The sequence below is a fragment of the Marmota marmota genome, unplaced genomic scaffold (assembly GCF_001458135.2).
Source record: "Marmota marmota marmota unplaced genomic scaffold, marMar, whole genome shotgun sequence".
NCBI lineage: Eukaryota > Metazoa > Chordata > Mammalia > Rodentia > Sciuridae > Marmota > Marmota marmota.
The window spans coordinates 34,793,453-34,808,396 of NW_026000093.1; the positions used below are offsets into that span (position 1 = coordinate 34,793,453).

The 14,944-nt window shown below is 35.2% G+C and overlaps 1 protein-coding gene across 1 annotated transcript in view; it reads right to left on the minus strand.

The window, feature by feature from the left end:
- The window catches only part of Cngb3 (cyclic nucleotide gated channel subunit beta 3), a 150,179-nt gene that overhangs the window by 48,559 nt on the left and 86,676 nt on the right, over positions 1–14,944 (minus strand). The window contains exons 11-13 of the mRNA XM_015485764.2: positions 8,511–8,652; positions 2,490–2,649; positions 534–631 (exon numbers count right to left, since the gene is read on the minus strand). Of these exons, the coding sequence (XP_015341250.1) occupies positions 534–631; positions 2,490–2,649; positions 8,511–8,652 (400 nt within the window). The remainder of the gene's footprint in view (positions 1–533; positions 632–2,489; positions 2,650–8,510; positions 8,653–14,944) is intronic.

Here is a 14,944-nt window from a genome sequence, read left to right on the forward strand (position 1 = left end):
TTTAAAAAAAAAAAAAAAAGAGAAAAATTAAGACAAAAATTCTTCTTCTTTTTTTTTTTCTTTCCTGAAAAAGAAAAGTCTTTAAATTTAAATTTAAATTTGGCCATTTTAAAAGTCTAAATCCAAAGCATTTGTAACAGGAAACTAGATTAGGCATGATTCTCTGTCAGGCCAATCTAGAGATAATCTGCAAGGGACTGATTCTTATACATTTCCAAGGTATCTTCATAAATGGAAAGAGGTGCACATACTAGCAAAGACATAGAACTGTAGAGTATAATTATATTTAAATTAATGCAAGAAAAGTCTGAAGAAGTCTTCTTCTTTGACACCAATTAGAAGAGAGAGGCTTCTAAAGAGTAAGTTGTTTGTTGGGGAGAGACCTGTAATTTATTCGACTCTCATAAATTCTCCAAGTTATTTTGATTTTGTTAAAACATAAGGAAAAATATCATAAATACCGTTTAAAGCAAGAGCTTAGACATTGCAGGGAAACTGATACGGTACCTTTATATTAATTGTAAAGCACTTGCCTTGAACAATTCTACTTTGCTGATGATGCTGAAGTTCATATCAATGGCGAGGGATAACTGCATTGTACCCGGCAGGGTCTCAAGCAAATCAGACTCATCTTTGTAAAGATAAACACATTGACCCATTAAACAGAAAAATTAATGAAAGTACAAGTAGAAAATTTAAAAAATAAAGAAAATAAAATGCAAAGTTTTATAAATAAATGCATGTATCACATTCTATATTTTCATTATATCTATTGGACCTATGTACCTAACACAACACGACTATTATGCTCATGGGAGGAAAGAGGTATTTTACAATGGATGACATATTGAATAATCCCCAAACTTTGTGTTTGCTGAAATCACAGATATGAAATTTAATGATCATGAGACAAAGGCTAGTGTACAAGCTGAGCTGGGGAAAGGATGAAGCTCTTGTTTTCTGCTTCTATTATTTGCAGGCTAATGTCTCAGGGATGGCAGATAATAATGAGCGCCAGGTGGTGTTTGAATGTGTACAGAGCTCTGTCATACCCATTATCGTATTTGACCCTTATGACAACTCTAAGGGTAAGTGTTCTCATTCCTACTTTGCAGAAAGAAGAAAAACAAAAAGAACTGAAACCCACAGAGGCTGTAAGTGACTTGCTGGATTGAGCATAATTAATAGGTAGGCTCAGCTGGGAATGGAAACTAAAGAAGAAATGTGCTAAGTGAGTAAATTCAAATTATTGTTATTTACTTGCTTATTAACTCAATAAAGAATGTGAATACATTATAGATTTTTCTACACGCGAATTAGATGATGGGCCTTCAGGCTGACAAAATGTTTCATAAACAAAAATGTCTATTCTTAATGTTTAGTATGCCCAAGGTTTATGAGAACTGATTATTTTGATGTTTCTTTATATTTGTTTAGAAAGAGAAAAATAGCTATATTATATCCCTATGTTGATGTCAGTATAGATTCTAAATCTGAACATCTTCTGCATAAAACATAGTTTCTAGTTTCTGAGGGCTGTTTGTATCTAGTTACCTCTGAAGCCAAGGCTCTGGGTCAGTATCTGCAGCTGCTAAAGGGACAAGGGAGGAGACATCGCTCCTTCTCTGGCTTCTTTCCCACTTGAAATGCCCTCAGAAATATCTGTAGATGCTCAAGAGAAATGCATATTCCTGGTCACTCAGAAAAAGTTTCCAAACATGAGGCTCGACTTTCTTAAGAGTGGCAGAAAGGTGAAAAGTTCCTGCTCCCAATAACCAAAGGGTCCTTTCTCTTCTTAGGCACATTTGTGACTTGGGAATCTCATTTTTGCACTGGAGTCAGTAGCTTTGTTATTATATTTTTGACTTCTCAGTGGCATCAATTCTTATCTTTATAGAAAAACTAAAAATTGAATTTGATTATTGTCAATCAGCATATTATCTTCATCTTATTTTATTACCCTTTAATATACATTATTTTAACTCCAGTATTATAGTATTATTAGTTGTCAATGTTAGTTATTAAGGGTCTCTTAGAAGGAACTGTGTGCTTGCCACAGGATAGGGATGACCTAAAAAATTGCTATTACCCTGAGTACTCTGCTCCCAGGAAAAGGGTGATGTCACAGAAAAAACAAGAATTTGGAGAATAGAAATAGATCTGAGTTCCAGTTGGCCACTTCTTGGCTGTGTTAATTTTCTTGATTTTCTTTTTTGGTGATATGAGGCAAAATGTGTAATTCTTAGCTTCCAGTAGGCATTGAATAAAACCCAAGCATTCTCTTTCAAGATTTGCCTTACCAGCAAGATAGGGGTCCATATTTAAGAAAAGAAAAAAAAAATCCCATGACACTAAATTAATGCTTTAAAGATCGTTTAATTGCTTTTCAATCTTGTGTTTAAATCCAATTCATCTCTCCTTCTACCTTACCTAATTTTTATTATATGACAAGGTTTGCAGGAATTTAATCAGAAATTTGTCATGCTTACCTAGCATTCTTTGAGAGTCCCATGTATATTCAAACCAAGTCCGAACTCGAGTCTGCACAATTTGAGGAATGGAGTAAGTGTTCATGTAGGCAGTGGTGTTATCCATGCTGGCACGGAAGTTGTTTTGATTGGCTGTAGCTGCCCCGATTACATCTCTCATCTAAAACAGCAAACATAGTCACTCCACACCCAGGAGAGGAACTGTTGGAGTTACTAAAAGTCCAGTTGATTAAGTGTTCTTATACATTCTCTTCTGATGACCTGACTTGATTTGAAACACACTGATATTGGGTGCTAACTTCATCCATTTCCATAAAATATTGGGCAAATCACATCCTCTCTCTGACCAAAGAGGACAATAATAAGACCTGTCATCTTAACCATCCATGTGAGATTTTTGAGAGGATTCTGTCATATAATGCATGTGACTGAATCAATAAATGGGATGGATTCAAATTAAAAAGCTTCTTCTCAGCAAAGGAAACAATAATGTGAGGAGAGAGCCTACAGATTGGGAGAAAATCTTTACCACATGCACCTCTGATAAAGCATTAATGTCTAGGATATATAAAGAACTGAAAAAACTTAACACCTTTCAAAACAAAACAAAACAAAACAAATAACCCAGTCAATAAATGGGCTCAGGAACTGAACAGACACTTCATAGAAGGAGAAATACAATTGATCAACAAATATATGAAAAGTGTTCAACATCTCTAGCAATTAGAGAAATGCAAATCAAAACTAAGATTTCATCTTACTCCTATCAGAATGGCAATCACCAAGAATACAGACAACAATAAATGTTGGTGAGGATGTGGTGAAAAAGGTACACTCATTCATTGCTGGTGGGATTGCAAATTGGTGCAACCACTATGGAAAGCAGTATGGAGATTCCTCAGAAAATGGGGAATGGAATCTACCATTTGACCCAGCTATCCCACTCCTTGGTTTATTCCCAAAGGACTTAAAATCAGCGTACTATAGTGACAGCCACATCAATGTTTATAGCAGCTCAATTCACAATAGCTAGATTATGGAACCAACCTAAGTGTCCATCAATAGATGAATGTATAAAGAAAATGTGGTGTATATATACTTAATGAAATATTAATCAGCTTTAAAGAAGAGTAAAATTATGGCATTTACCAGTAAATGGATGGAGTTGGAGAGTATCATGCTAAGTGAAATAAGCCAGTTCCACAAAACCAAAGGCTGAATGTTTTCTCTAATATGCAGATGCTAATTCACAGTAAGGCATGGGGTTGGGGACGGTGAAGGGGGTAGGGGGCACTATGGAAGAATAGTGTTACCTTAGATTAGGTAGAAGGAGGTGATGGGAGGGGAGGGGAACGAATGTGGGGATAGGAAATATAGTAGAAGGAAACAGACATTATTACTATATGTACATATGTGACTGCATGACCAATATGATTCTGCAACATGTATAATCAGAAAAATAAGAAATTATATCCCAACTATGTATCAAAGTGCATAAATGCTTTCTACTGTCATGTATAACTAATTAAAACAAACAAAAAGAATCCTCTTTGTGTACTTGTATATTGCTATGAAATGTTAGTTGATATTTAAAAAATCATACAGCTTGTGTGTATACAAGGAACGGCAATGGAAATTAGCAATTATCTGACAGAATGGCTAGTCCATTTGGGTCAGTCTTACTTTGAAAGCATCCTTCATAGATTATCCAGTGTGGCTGGCTATGTAGACTCAATTCATCATGGAACTGCAACCTTTGTACTTCCCTTTGTGTTGTTTAGACAGATAAAAATCAAATCTCATTATGCTTTAGGCATAGTATTCAGCAGAAGTTGAAATGTGCTAAAATTACTGAAGCATCATCTACTGCTGTGATAATACTTAAGGAACTGTCAGGTTTTAGTTCTTGGATGTTTATAACTCAGCCATAAAAATCCACTCTAGGTTAAAAGCTGATCTTTAAGGTCTCAGCACAAAAAAGATATATTGCTCAACTCTTCCTCTCGCATAGAAGGAAGCAAGTGGTTGTAAATTTGCTTTGACTGTGGGTTTATAACAGGGAAGAAAACCAGGGCCTCACTTTCACACTAAGACTTTGCTCATTCATTCTAGTAGCTGCTGAGCATTTAATGTTTACAAAAAACCCAAAACCAAAAAACAAAAACAAAATCTACTCATTCTTTGAATTCTAGCTCAAATGATGCCTTCATCAGTTTCCAGTTTTAAGAGTCAATAAGGTCTTCTACTTCTCAAAAATGTTTATTGAGGAGCCAGGCAGATCATCCAACTGTGTCCACCTTTCTGAGTCTCTTACTTCTCAATGCCTCTTCCAAATATTTTTTTTCATAATCTCAATTTCTAGATCTCAATTTTCCATGCATTTCTTTGTAGATGACAAACGTTATGTAATTACCTAAGGATGGGAGACTTGGAATCTTAAGGATTGTAGGGATTGGGTTGTGAGATTTAATAGGGTGCTAGTTGGGAAGTCAGGACTATTTAAGGCATTTCTTCTTCCTTTTTTTCCCTTCTGCCCCCATCCCTCACCTCCTTCCCTACCTTCCTTTTTTTCTTTGTGGTGCTGGGGATTGAACCCAGGACCTCAATGCATGCTAGGCAAGTGCTTTACCACTGAGCTACAAAAACACTGACTGGGTGTTGAGGGCCCACGAATTTGTAGTGAATGGAATCTGAGTGTTTTGTGTGGTATTCTTCAGCAATGTTGGGTTTTGTTGGTGTAGGAGTTAAAGAAGTTTTGTTGTATTCCATGATAGTCCCAGCCTTGAAATGCATGAGGATAGGAGAGTTAGAAAATCTCAGGCTCTATAAGATGCATCAGGGAATAGAATATTGTGTGGTTAAAATGATTAGTTTCAGGGTTAATCACTGATATGACTATCTGTGGGAATTTGAGTAAATGTAGATTTTGTCTCAAGCTCTCTTACTTTAGTTTCTAAATATTTTTATTCAAGATGAGAGTTTAAGGTACAAATCTGTACTTCCAAGTTTAATCTTTCTCTTGTGCTCTGGTGCATTATATTCAATGACTTGATATTTCCTTCTGTTCCTGTTGGAACCTCAAATTCAATTTAAAGACAGGTATGGTGTGGTGTGATATATAAAACAACACTTTTTACTTTCATTTGCTTAACAATCACGTGAAGATCTTGTTAAAAATGCAGGTTCTAACTCAGTAGGTCTGAAGGAGGGCCTGAGTTCTGAATTTTTCAAGTGCTGCTGCTGCTGCTTTTCCAAAGGCTACACTTAGAGCAGCAAGAGAATTGAACTGGTGCCAGATAGACATCGTTTCTTAGTCTTGTTGTGAAAACTGCCTTGGACTTGGTAAGTGCTCAATATGTGGTGGATTTTACTATTATTATATATGCTTCTATCATATATATCATATATCTGTATGGATTACATGTATGAATTAGGGGGTGCATCTTAAAAATCTTTAAATTGGAGTTTCTGCCTCTGTAAAACAGAGAAAACAATGAATGGGATGTGACTACCTCACATTGATTTTATGAAAAATTATGAAATGTGATTTTTGCTATTTATATTCAAGTTGGTTTAAATTTTCTCTCCAACCAGCTTCATATTTCAACCACTGATACAATTTCTCGAGCCACTAAGATTATGATATTTTATACTTACAGTTGTTTTTATTTTTGTGGTGCTGGGGATTGAACCAGGACCTTGTGCAACCACTCTACCAACTGAGCTATATACCCAGCCCTATACTTATAGTTTTTAACCACTTTATATCCAACTTCCAGTACCTAAATATTTTCTTTTTTTTTAGAGAGAGAGAGAGAGAGAGAGAGAGAGAGAGAATTTTTTAATATTTATTTTTTAGTTTTCAGTGGACACAACATCTTTGTTTGTATGTGGTGCTGAGGATCGAACCCGCACGCGTGCCAGGCGAATGTGCTACTGCTTGAGCCACATCTCCAGCCCCCTAAATATTTTCTTAATGGAATTTCCTTTACAACCTCTCTCTCCAGACCATTGATGTGTTTAGGCTGGAATTGCCGTACCTCTGTGTATCTGCATTAAACATATTTTAATTCTCTGTATTTTAATATGCTGCTGTCTGGGGCCTTGCTTGCACCTCCCAGGGTCAGTTAATTCCCGGAGATAGTGATCACCTCTACCAAGAGTGTCTCATATGCAAAGTAACTGATCCAGATCCCATATTTCCAACTGTCTCACACTCAGGCCTCTACCCACTGTCCCATTCAACAGTGCCGGATACCAGATAAATAGAGACAGTCCTACACCTCAGAGCATGCGGAAATTATTTAAACAAGCCAACACTAACCCTGCTTATCCTGCCTCTCCTGTTGTTCGCTAGCTGTGCTTTCCCATTGTGTTCATCCTCCCCACCATGGTATGACGGGCTCCCTCCTCCTGAGCCCTATGAGTATAACCAACTACCATATACCATAAATTGTGAGTCTTACCATAACTAAATAATAATAAAACCTCTGTTTTAAAGTAGTATCCCAATTTCCAATTCATTATATTTTAACTGACTTTCCTTGAATCTTTCTTCAAAATCATCTCTTGTCTGGCTTCTATTGTCTTTAAGATAGAGTTCAATGTCTTTAACATCTGGAGCTCTTAAAATATCTTATCTTTACATATAGCTCTTAGTTACACATGTTCTCTCCAGTTGTTCTGGAACTGTTTCCATTTTCTTGAAGTTGTCTCACGTTTTATCATCTTTTCCTGTACTCTCTCTGTGACATCTTTTCCACACACTGTTTCTGATCAATTGAACTACCTGTCTATGATTACTGAATACTACCTGGTTTTTGATGATGCTTCAAATGCATCCTCCTCCACAAAACCTCCTGGGAAGCTTCCTTTTTCTGAACTGATAGCTCCCAAACTCCTCTGGAGCTTGCTATGTATAGAAGAGCTTGGACATTCACATGTAAGTTTTGACTGCTTTTGAATAGTGTCAGATATCATAATGAATAATTTTTTGATTGCTAAATTTTGTTAAAGAATGAGAGTTTCAGTCTACTACTGTGAGTGTGGTGAGTGGGAACCCATAGTTTCTCTAATTGGAATAATCATTTTGTGATGTAATCTAACCTAGTGCCCATGCCCCGACATGGCTTTTTTTGTTTTTTAGCATGTGGTATATATAGTATCTTCCAAGGAAGTAAAAGTTCTAAAGATGCTCTGCTGTTGAACTTTTTATTAATGGTGATTCTGGGAATTCACAGAGATTTTGGTCTCTTTCAACTTGTAATATATCTATTTATGCACTTGTTTTATTTTCTTACTCTACTGTAATCTCTTGAGAAGAGGGACAGAATGCCATAGCAAACATCTGTAAAACAATGATTTATTAGTTATTTAAGATGTATTTTTTAGTTTGTAGTTTAAATGGGTTGATTTTAACCCAATGATTTTATGATAACATTTGAATTTTAAGGAAATAAGAAAGCTTTAAGGAAGCTTCAAGTAAGAAGTTGACATAGAAGTATCTTTTTCTGAAAAATGGACTTTTCTGGTAGATCTTCTAATGGATCTAATGGTTTAGAACTGAAACTGTTTCTATCTTCTTAAAGTTGTCTCATGCTTTATCATTTTTTCCCCACACTGTCTCTGTGACATCTTTTCCACATACTGTTTCTGATCAATTGAAATACCTGTCTATGTTTACTGAATACTACCTGTTTTTTGAAGATGCTTCAAATGCATCCTGCTCCATAAACCTCCCAGGATGCTTCTCTTTTCTGAACTGATAACTTCCAAACTCCTTTGGAATATAGCAGACCCTGGACATTAATGGATATATTGTGTGAGTTGACCCAATCACGTCCCCCTCCATGTCATTAAAATAGATGAAAGTTAGTGAAAGAAGTAGAGCAGTTAGGAGGAGGAGAAGACAAAGAATAACCACTAGATAATTTTTAATCTTTCCTCCATAAAATTTGTAAACACTTGTTAGTCTTTCAAAAATGAAAACACTATGTATTTAGGTGTACATATTCAACTTACCTGACCAATTAAGCTGGAGAACACAAACACTCCAGAAAAAAAATTCAAAAGTTGGAAAATAATTTCAAATGTAGTTTGTGGCTCTGGGAGACCTCCAATGGTAATTAAAGTTCGAACTGCCCAATAATAACATCTCAGATATCTGTGACAAAAAAGTATACATTTCCCTTTTATTATATTATTATATTACCATTTTATTATATTACATTACTATTTTGCTTCACTATGTAGATTATCACCAAATAATTACAAATTTCTTCCTAATTAAAATTATCTTTCTTTTTTTTGTTAAAGAGAGAGAGTTTTTTTAATATTTATTTTTTAGTTTTTGGCGGACACAACATCTTTGTTTGTATGTGGTGCTGAGGATCGAACATGGGCCGCACGCATGCCAGGCGAGCGTGCTACCGCTTGAGCCACATCCCCAGCCCTAAGATTCTCTTTCAATAGGCGGTGCTGGCAAATACTGTGTATGCCATTGTAAGCTTTTCAGTAAATACTGTGAAATGACTAAGCAATTAAGCCCAAGGAGAGTGTTCACCAGCTGTTCCTGAAATGTAATAGAGTAAAACAACCAATGTATTATTAGGTTCTTAGCTTTGTGGGTCAGAAATTTGTGCAAGGCTCAGCAGAGATTTTCCAGCTGGGGTGACATGAATGGCTGGAGATCTCTGGTGACTGAAGTAGGATTCTCGATTTTTATTGTTGATTGAGTTCTTCTGTTCTTCCCTATGCCACACCTGCTTGGGTTGGAAAAGGTAGTTTCTTCTCTCACATATCTGAGCCTGAGCTAGGATGGTTGGAATAACTGGGACAGGCTGGGTTATCTTTCTTTTTCCATTTAGCCTCTCATTGTGATTAGTTTGGGCTTCCTTATCACATGGCAGTCTCAGGGTAGATGTGGACTTCTTATAAGGCAGCTGGTTCCCCCAGAGCAAAGCAACCCAAATGGTAGCTGAAAGGTTTCTTATAACCCAGAAGTCCTATAACATCATAATTTCTTGTCACATTATATTTATCAAGAAAATCACTAAAGCTAGTTCAGATTCAAGGAAAGAGAAGTTTGAATTCATCTGTCTATGAAAGAAACAGGAAAGAATTTGAGGCCATCTTCAAATTACCATACCAGTGACTTGTGGGGGATATTATAGAGATGAAGTATATTTATGTAAATGGGAGAATCTTTTACAGTTTATATATGATTGTTTCTACTACAGGAAAATAGAACTGGTAAATACCTTCTCTATATATTCCACCCACATTTTATTATGCTACTTAATATGCAAACCATGACAGAGATGGAGGAGATGGAGCTCTATCTTGGATGTAATAGATAATTTATATAGAAATTTAGTATTTAGGGAGGGGAGAGGTGGGGAGGGGGGATGGTGAAGGATGGGAAAGGCAGTGGAGCACAACAGACACTAGTATGGCAATATGTAAATCAATGGATGTGTAACTGATGTGATTCTGCAATCTGTGTATGGGGTGAAGGTGGGAGTTCATAACCCACTTGAATCAAAGTGTGGAATATGATATGTCAAGAAATTTGTAATGTTTTGAACAACCAACAATAAAAAATTTAAAAAAAAAGAAAAAAAAAAGAAATTTAGTATTTAAGAAAACCAAAAATTATCAGGAATATGCTTGATAAATATTTTGTACTCAACTTGAGCAATTGAAAAATGGAGAGGCTACTAAGGTCACTATAACCTAAATAGGAAGAGAATCAGACAAGAATATGATAAAGAATAGAACATATAATATTCATTTAGCTACATATAGTTGTGGATTTCATGGAGTCCACAGTGAGGTGGAAGTGGAAGTTAGTATGACAGCACCCTTATATAATTATAACCATAGACTATAGTTTTTGTGCATGATTAGGCATACCATTTGGTATATTCCATATAGTTTTGATATTGTCCAGGTGAGGCATCCACACTGAATCCTTAAAGTCTTGTACATAAAGAAAAACTCAAGATATTTTATAGAGAGGTATTTGGATTTAATGAATACCAAAAAGCTATTTTGTTGTCCAGGATTGACATAGAAAAACAGCATTTGTATCATGATTCTATCTTAAGGTTTTATTTCGTGTTCTGCTGGGCCACTATAACAGCACTTTAGATAATTGTGTATTAGACTTTGAATAGAATAATGTTTTTTCTTGTGAAAATAGTTTATGGGGTTTGCAGATCTTTAAATACTAAGAAGTTGGGTTTACAAAGAATGAAATAAACTGATGTTGAAGTCAATATTCAGATCAAAATAGGTTTATAAAGAAATCCTTCTATTTGAAATTCAATACCTTTTGAAGGACATGGGCTTTTTTTTTCTTAAAACCTCGTGGTTATAGGAACAGAAAAAATAATTAACTCTTTGATAGGGTTTAAAACTACTGTGCCAAGAGAATAAAAATATTACCACTGTGTAATTTTTTTCCTAGCAGGCTTCCTTGGGCTTACTAATAGTATAGTGAACTTGATGTCAAAGAGAACCACCTTGAAGAAGTATGGAAGTCATTTTATAGATTGCATTTTAACTTTTCAAGTTCCAATTTATAATTTCCTGTTACCTAATTTATTTTGGTCACAGGTCCTAAACCTGTGGGTCTCTTTAAATTAAAGAAATTTATTAAACTTAATACTGTCCCAGAGTGGGAAGGGACTAGATTCTCTCCTTACATGGTTGATTCCATCCTAAGTGTTGGCATTTCTGCCCCCTCCAAAGCCATTATGGTTTTAACAGGAAAAAAAACATGAATTATTTTCTTTCAGTTTCTTATTTATGGATGTAAAAAAACAGAAGTCAAACGTGAAACTTTGGCATTGATTTTACAAATCTCAAGGGCTAGTCTTAAATAATTTTTTTTTTATTAAATAGTCTGCTATGTTAATTGGAAGTTTTTTGCCCTGATGCTTTGTGGTTTATTTTGGGATTCTTTGTTCAGTCAGGTCTTATGCCCAGACATGCACGACCAAAGGTAAGATTTGTAATTTAATTAGATGACATCATATTGATTTTCTAGGATTAGCTTAATTAGTCAAGTGTGTCCATCTCTAATATCTACACCCCAGGCAGATAGATCTTCTCAAGGAGATTCTATCTGGCTGATTTAAAACCTGAACTATCTGGCTGTGAACTATACAATATTTGAAACACACACACACACACACACATACACACACCCCACACACACAGCTCCAGTTAAAGCAATAAGACAGAATTTGACATAAACTTAAAACATTCAATGTGAAAATAGGAATTTTTCTTCTGTGAATATATAAGGAATTGAAAAAAAATCTCAACAGCAAAAATAAGAAACAAAGAAGCTGAGTAGATATTTCTCAAAAGAAGATACATAAATAGATAAAAGTATATGAAGAACCACTCAAAATCATTAATTATCGGGGAAATGCAAATCAAAGCCACAGAGAGATACTATCTCATTCCAGTTAGGATGGCTATAATAAAAAAGACAGTTGTTTTCCATGGTGGCTGTATGAACTCAAAATTCCACCAACAGCGTATGAGAATCCTCTTTCTCTGCATCATTGCTAGTATTTGTTGTTTTTTTTTTTGTCTTTTTGATAATAGCCATTTTAATTAGGTGAGATATCTCATTGAGGTTTTGATTTGCATTTCCCTGGTGGTTAATGATGTTGAGCACCTTTTCATATACTCTATGGCTATTTGTATCTTTTCTTTTGAAAATGTCTTTCAGGTCCTTTGGCCATTAATTTTTTTTTTAAGTTGTAGGAATTCTTATATATTTTGGATATTAATCCATTAACAGATATTTGCTTTTCAAATATTTTCTCCTATTGGGTCTGTTGCCTTCTTATTTTGTTGTTTCCTTGGCTGTGTAGAAACATTTAAAAGTGATATAAACATATTTGTCAATTTTTGCTTTTTTTGGGGGGTGGTACTGGGGGTTCAACTCAGGGGCATTTGACCACTGAGCCACATCCCCAGCCCTATTTTGTATTTTATTTAGAGACAGGGTCTCACTGAGTTGCTTAGCATCTTGCCATTGCTGAGGCTGGCTTTGAACTCTTGATTTTCCTGTCTCAGCCTCCCAAGCTGCTGGGATTACAGGTGTGTGCCACTGTGCCGGTATATTTTTGCTTTTGTTGCATATATTTTTTTTTTGTTATATCCAAAGTATTACAAACCAGACCAAGGTCATGGAGATTTCTCTCTGTGCTTTTTTCTAGTAATTTTATATTTTTAGTCCTCACATGTAAGTCTTTAATCCACCCTTTTCCATTTTTGTTAGTGCATTTTAATTATATAGAATAATGGGTTTCATTGTGGCATACATGCAAATAACATACTTTGATCATACCTGCCCTGCTACTCTCCTCTATCTTTCCCCCCCACTCCCCTGATTCCTTTCCTCTAGTAGTCTTCCTGCTACTTTCATGTCCTGCCACCCGCTCCTTGATTCCACATGAGGGAAAACTTGTAAAGCTAGTCTTTTGTGTCTTGTTTATTCCACTTAATATTCTGTCCATCCATTTTCCTGCAAATGATACTATTTCATTCTTTATGGCTGCATAAAACTCCATTGTGTATATATATACCACATTTTCTGTATTGGTACATGTATTGATGGTAACCTAGGCAGATTCTATAACTTGGATATTATGAATTCTGCTACAATAAATGTGGGTATGCAGGTATCTATAGAGTATGCTGACTTTTTTCCTTCTGGCATATTCTAAGGTGTGATACCACTGGATCTTATGATACTTCTATTTTCAGTATTTTGAAGAACTTCCATACTGATTGCCATAGTATGGTACTAATTTACATTCCCACTAACAATGTATAAGGGTTCTGTCCCCCCAAATCCTTTCCAGGATTTGTGGTTTTATATTCTTGATGATTGCCACTCTAACTATGGTGAGATGAAATCTCAATGTAGTTTTGATTTGAATTTCCCTGATGTCTAAAGTTATTGAATGTTTTAAAACATAATTATTGGCCATTCATACTTCTTTTGAGAAAGGTCTGTTCAGTTTATTTGTTCACTCAATTGATTGGATAGTTTGTTTTTGGAGTTAAATTTTTTGAGTTTTCAAAAATATGTTTGAATATTAATGCTCTATCAGAAGAGTAGCTAGCTGCCAAGATTTCTCCCATTTTATGGGCTTTTTCTTTACTGTTTCCTTTGCTGTGAAAAAGCTTTTCTATTTGATGAAGTCTCATTTGTTAATTCTCACTATTATTTCCTGAGCTATTAGAGTCCTATTCAGGAAATCATTGCCTGTGCCTATGTCTTGAAGTGTTTTTTAAATAAAGGCACTCAGAGATGTAAATTTCCCTCATAGAACTGCCTTCACTGTATGCCATAGATTTTGGTATGTTTTTCCATTTTAATTTGATTAAAGAAATTTAAAAATTTACCCATTGGTTTCTTCTATGATCCAGTGATCACCCAAAATTGTATTGTTCAATCTCCAGCATTTGTATAGTTTCTCTTGCTGTTAATCTCTAGTTTTATTTTATCTTGATCTGATAGGATGCAAGAAATTATTTGATTTTTGTATTTGTTAAGACTTGCATTATGACTTAAGATATAATCTGTTTTAGAGAAAGTTCCATGAGTTGCTGAAAAGAATATGTATTCTGTTATTGGATGGGATCTTCTGTAGATGTCTGATAAGTTAGTTTGATCTACAGTATAGTTTAACTCTGGTATTTCTTTTTCAATTTTTGTCTGCTTGATGTATCTATTTGTGAGAATGGGGTATTGGAGTAACCCACTATTATTGTGTTAGGGCCTATCTGTCCCTCTATGTTGAATAGTATTTGTTTTATGAACTTGAGTGCATTCACTTTGGGTGCATGCATATTTATGATGATCTTTCTATCTTCTTATTGTATTGTTTTCTTTAGCAATATGTAGTCACCTTCTTTCTTTGTGTCTTCTAAGTTTGTTTCAAAGTCATTTCTGTTGGAATATAGGCATAGCCACTTCTGCTTGCTTTTATATTCCACTTGCATGAAATATTTTTCATTCTTTCACAACTTCATTATCTTGCCATGAGGTATTTTTCTTGCAGGCAACACACAGTTGAGTGTTTATGTGTGTGTGGTGGGTGGAACTTTGCTACCCACTGGTTTGTGTTTCTCTGAATTTCCTACCTGGCTGGAACCAGCTGTCCATAAATGCATCAGCCTGAGCAGTTCTGGATGAAGTTACCTAAGAGCTGAGAATAAATGTCTGGGTGTGAAACTAATGAGAAGGACACTTAAGAATCAAACAACAGATCAGTCTGAAAACAAGATGACATGAAGGAATCAGGGACAACCTACAGTGCAGAAGTTTTATGAGGTATATCACACACACACACACACACACACACACACACACATATATATATATATATATATATATATTTTTTTTTTTTTTTTTTTTTTTT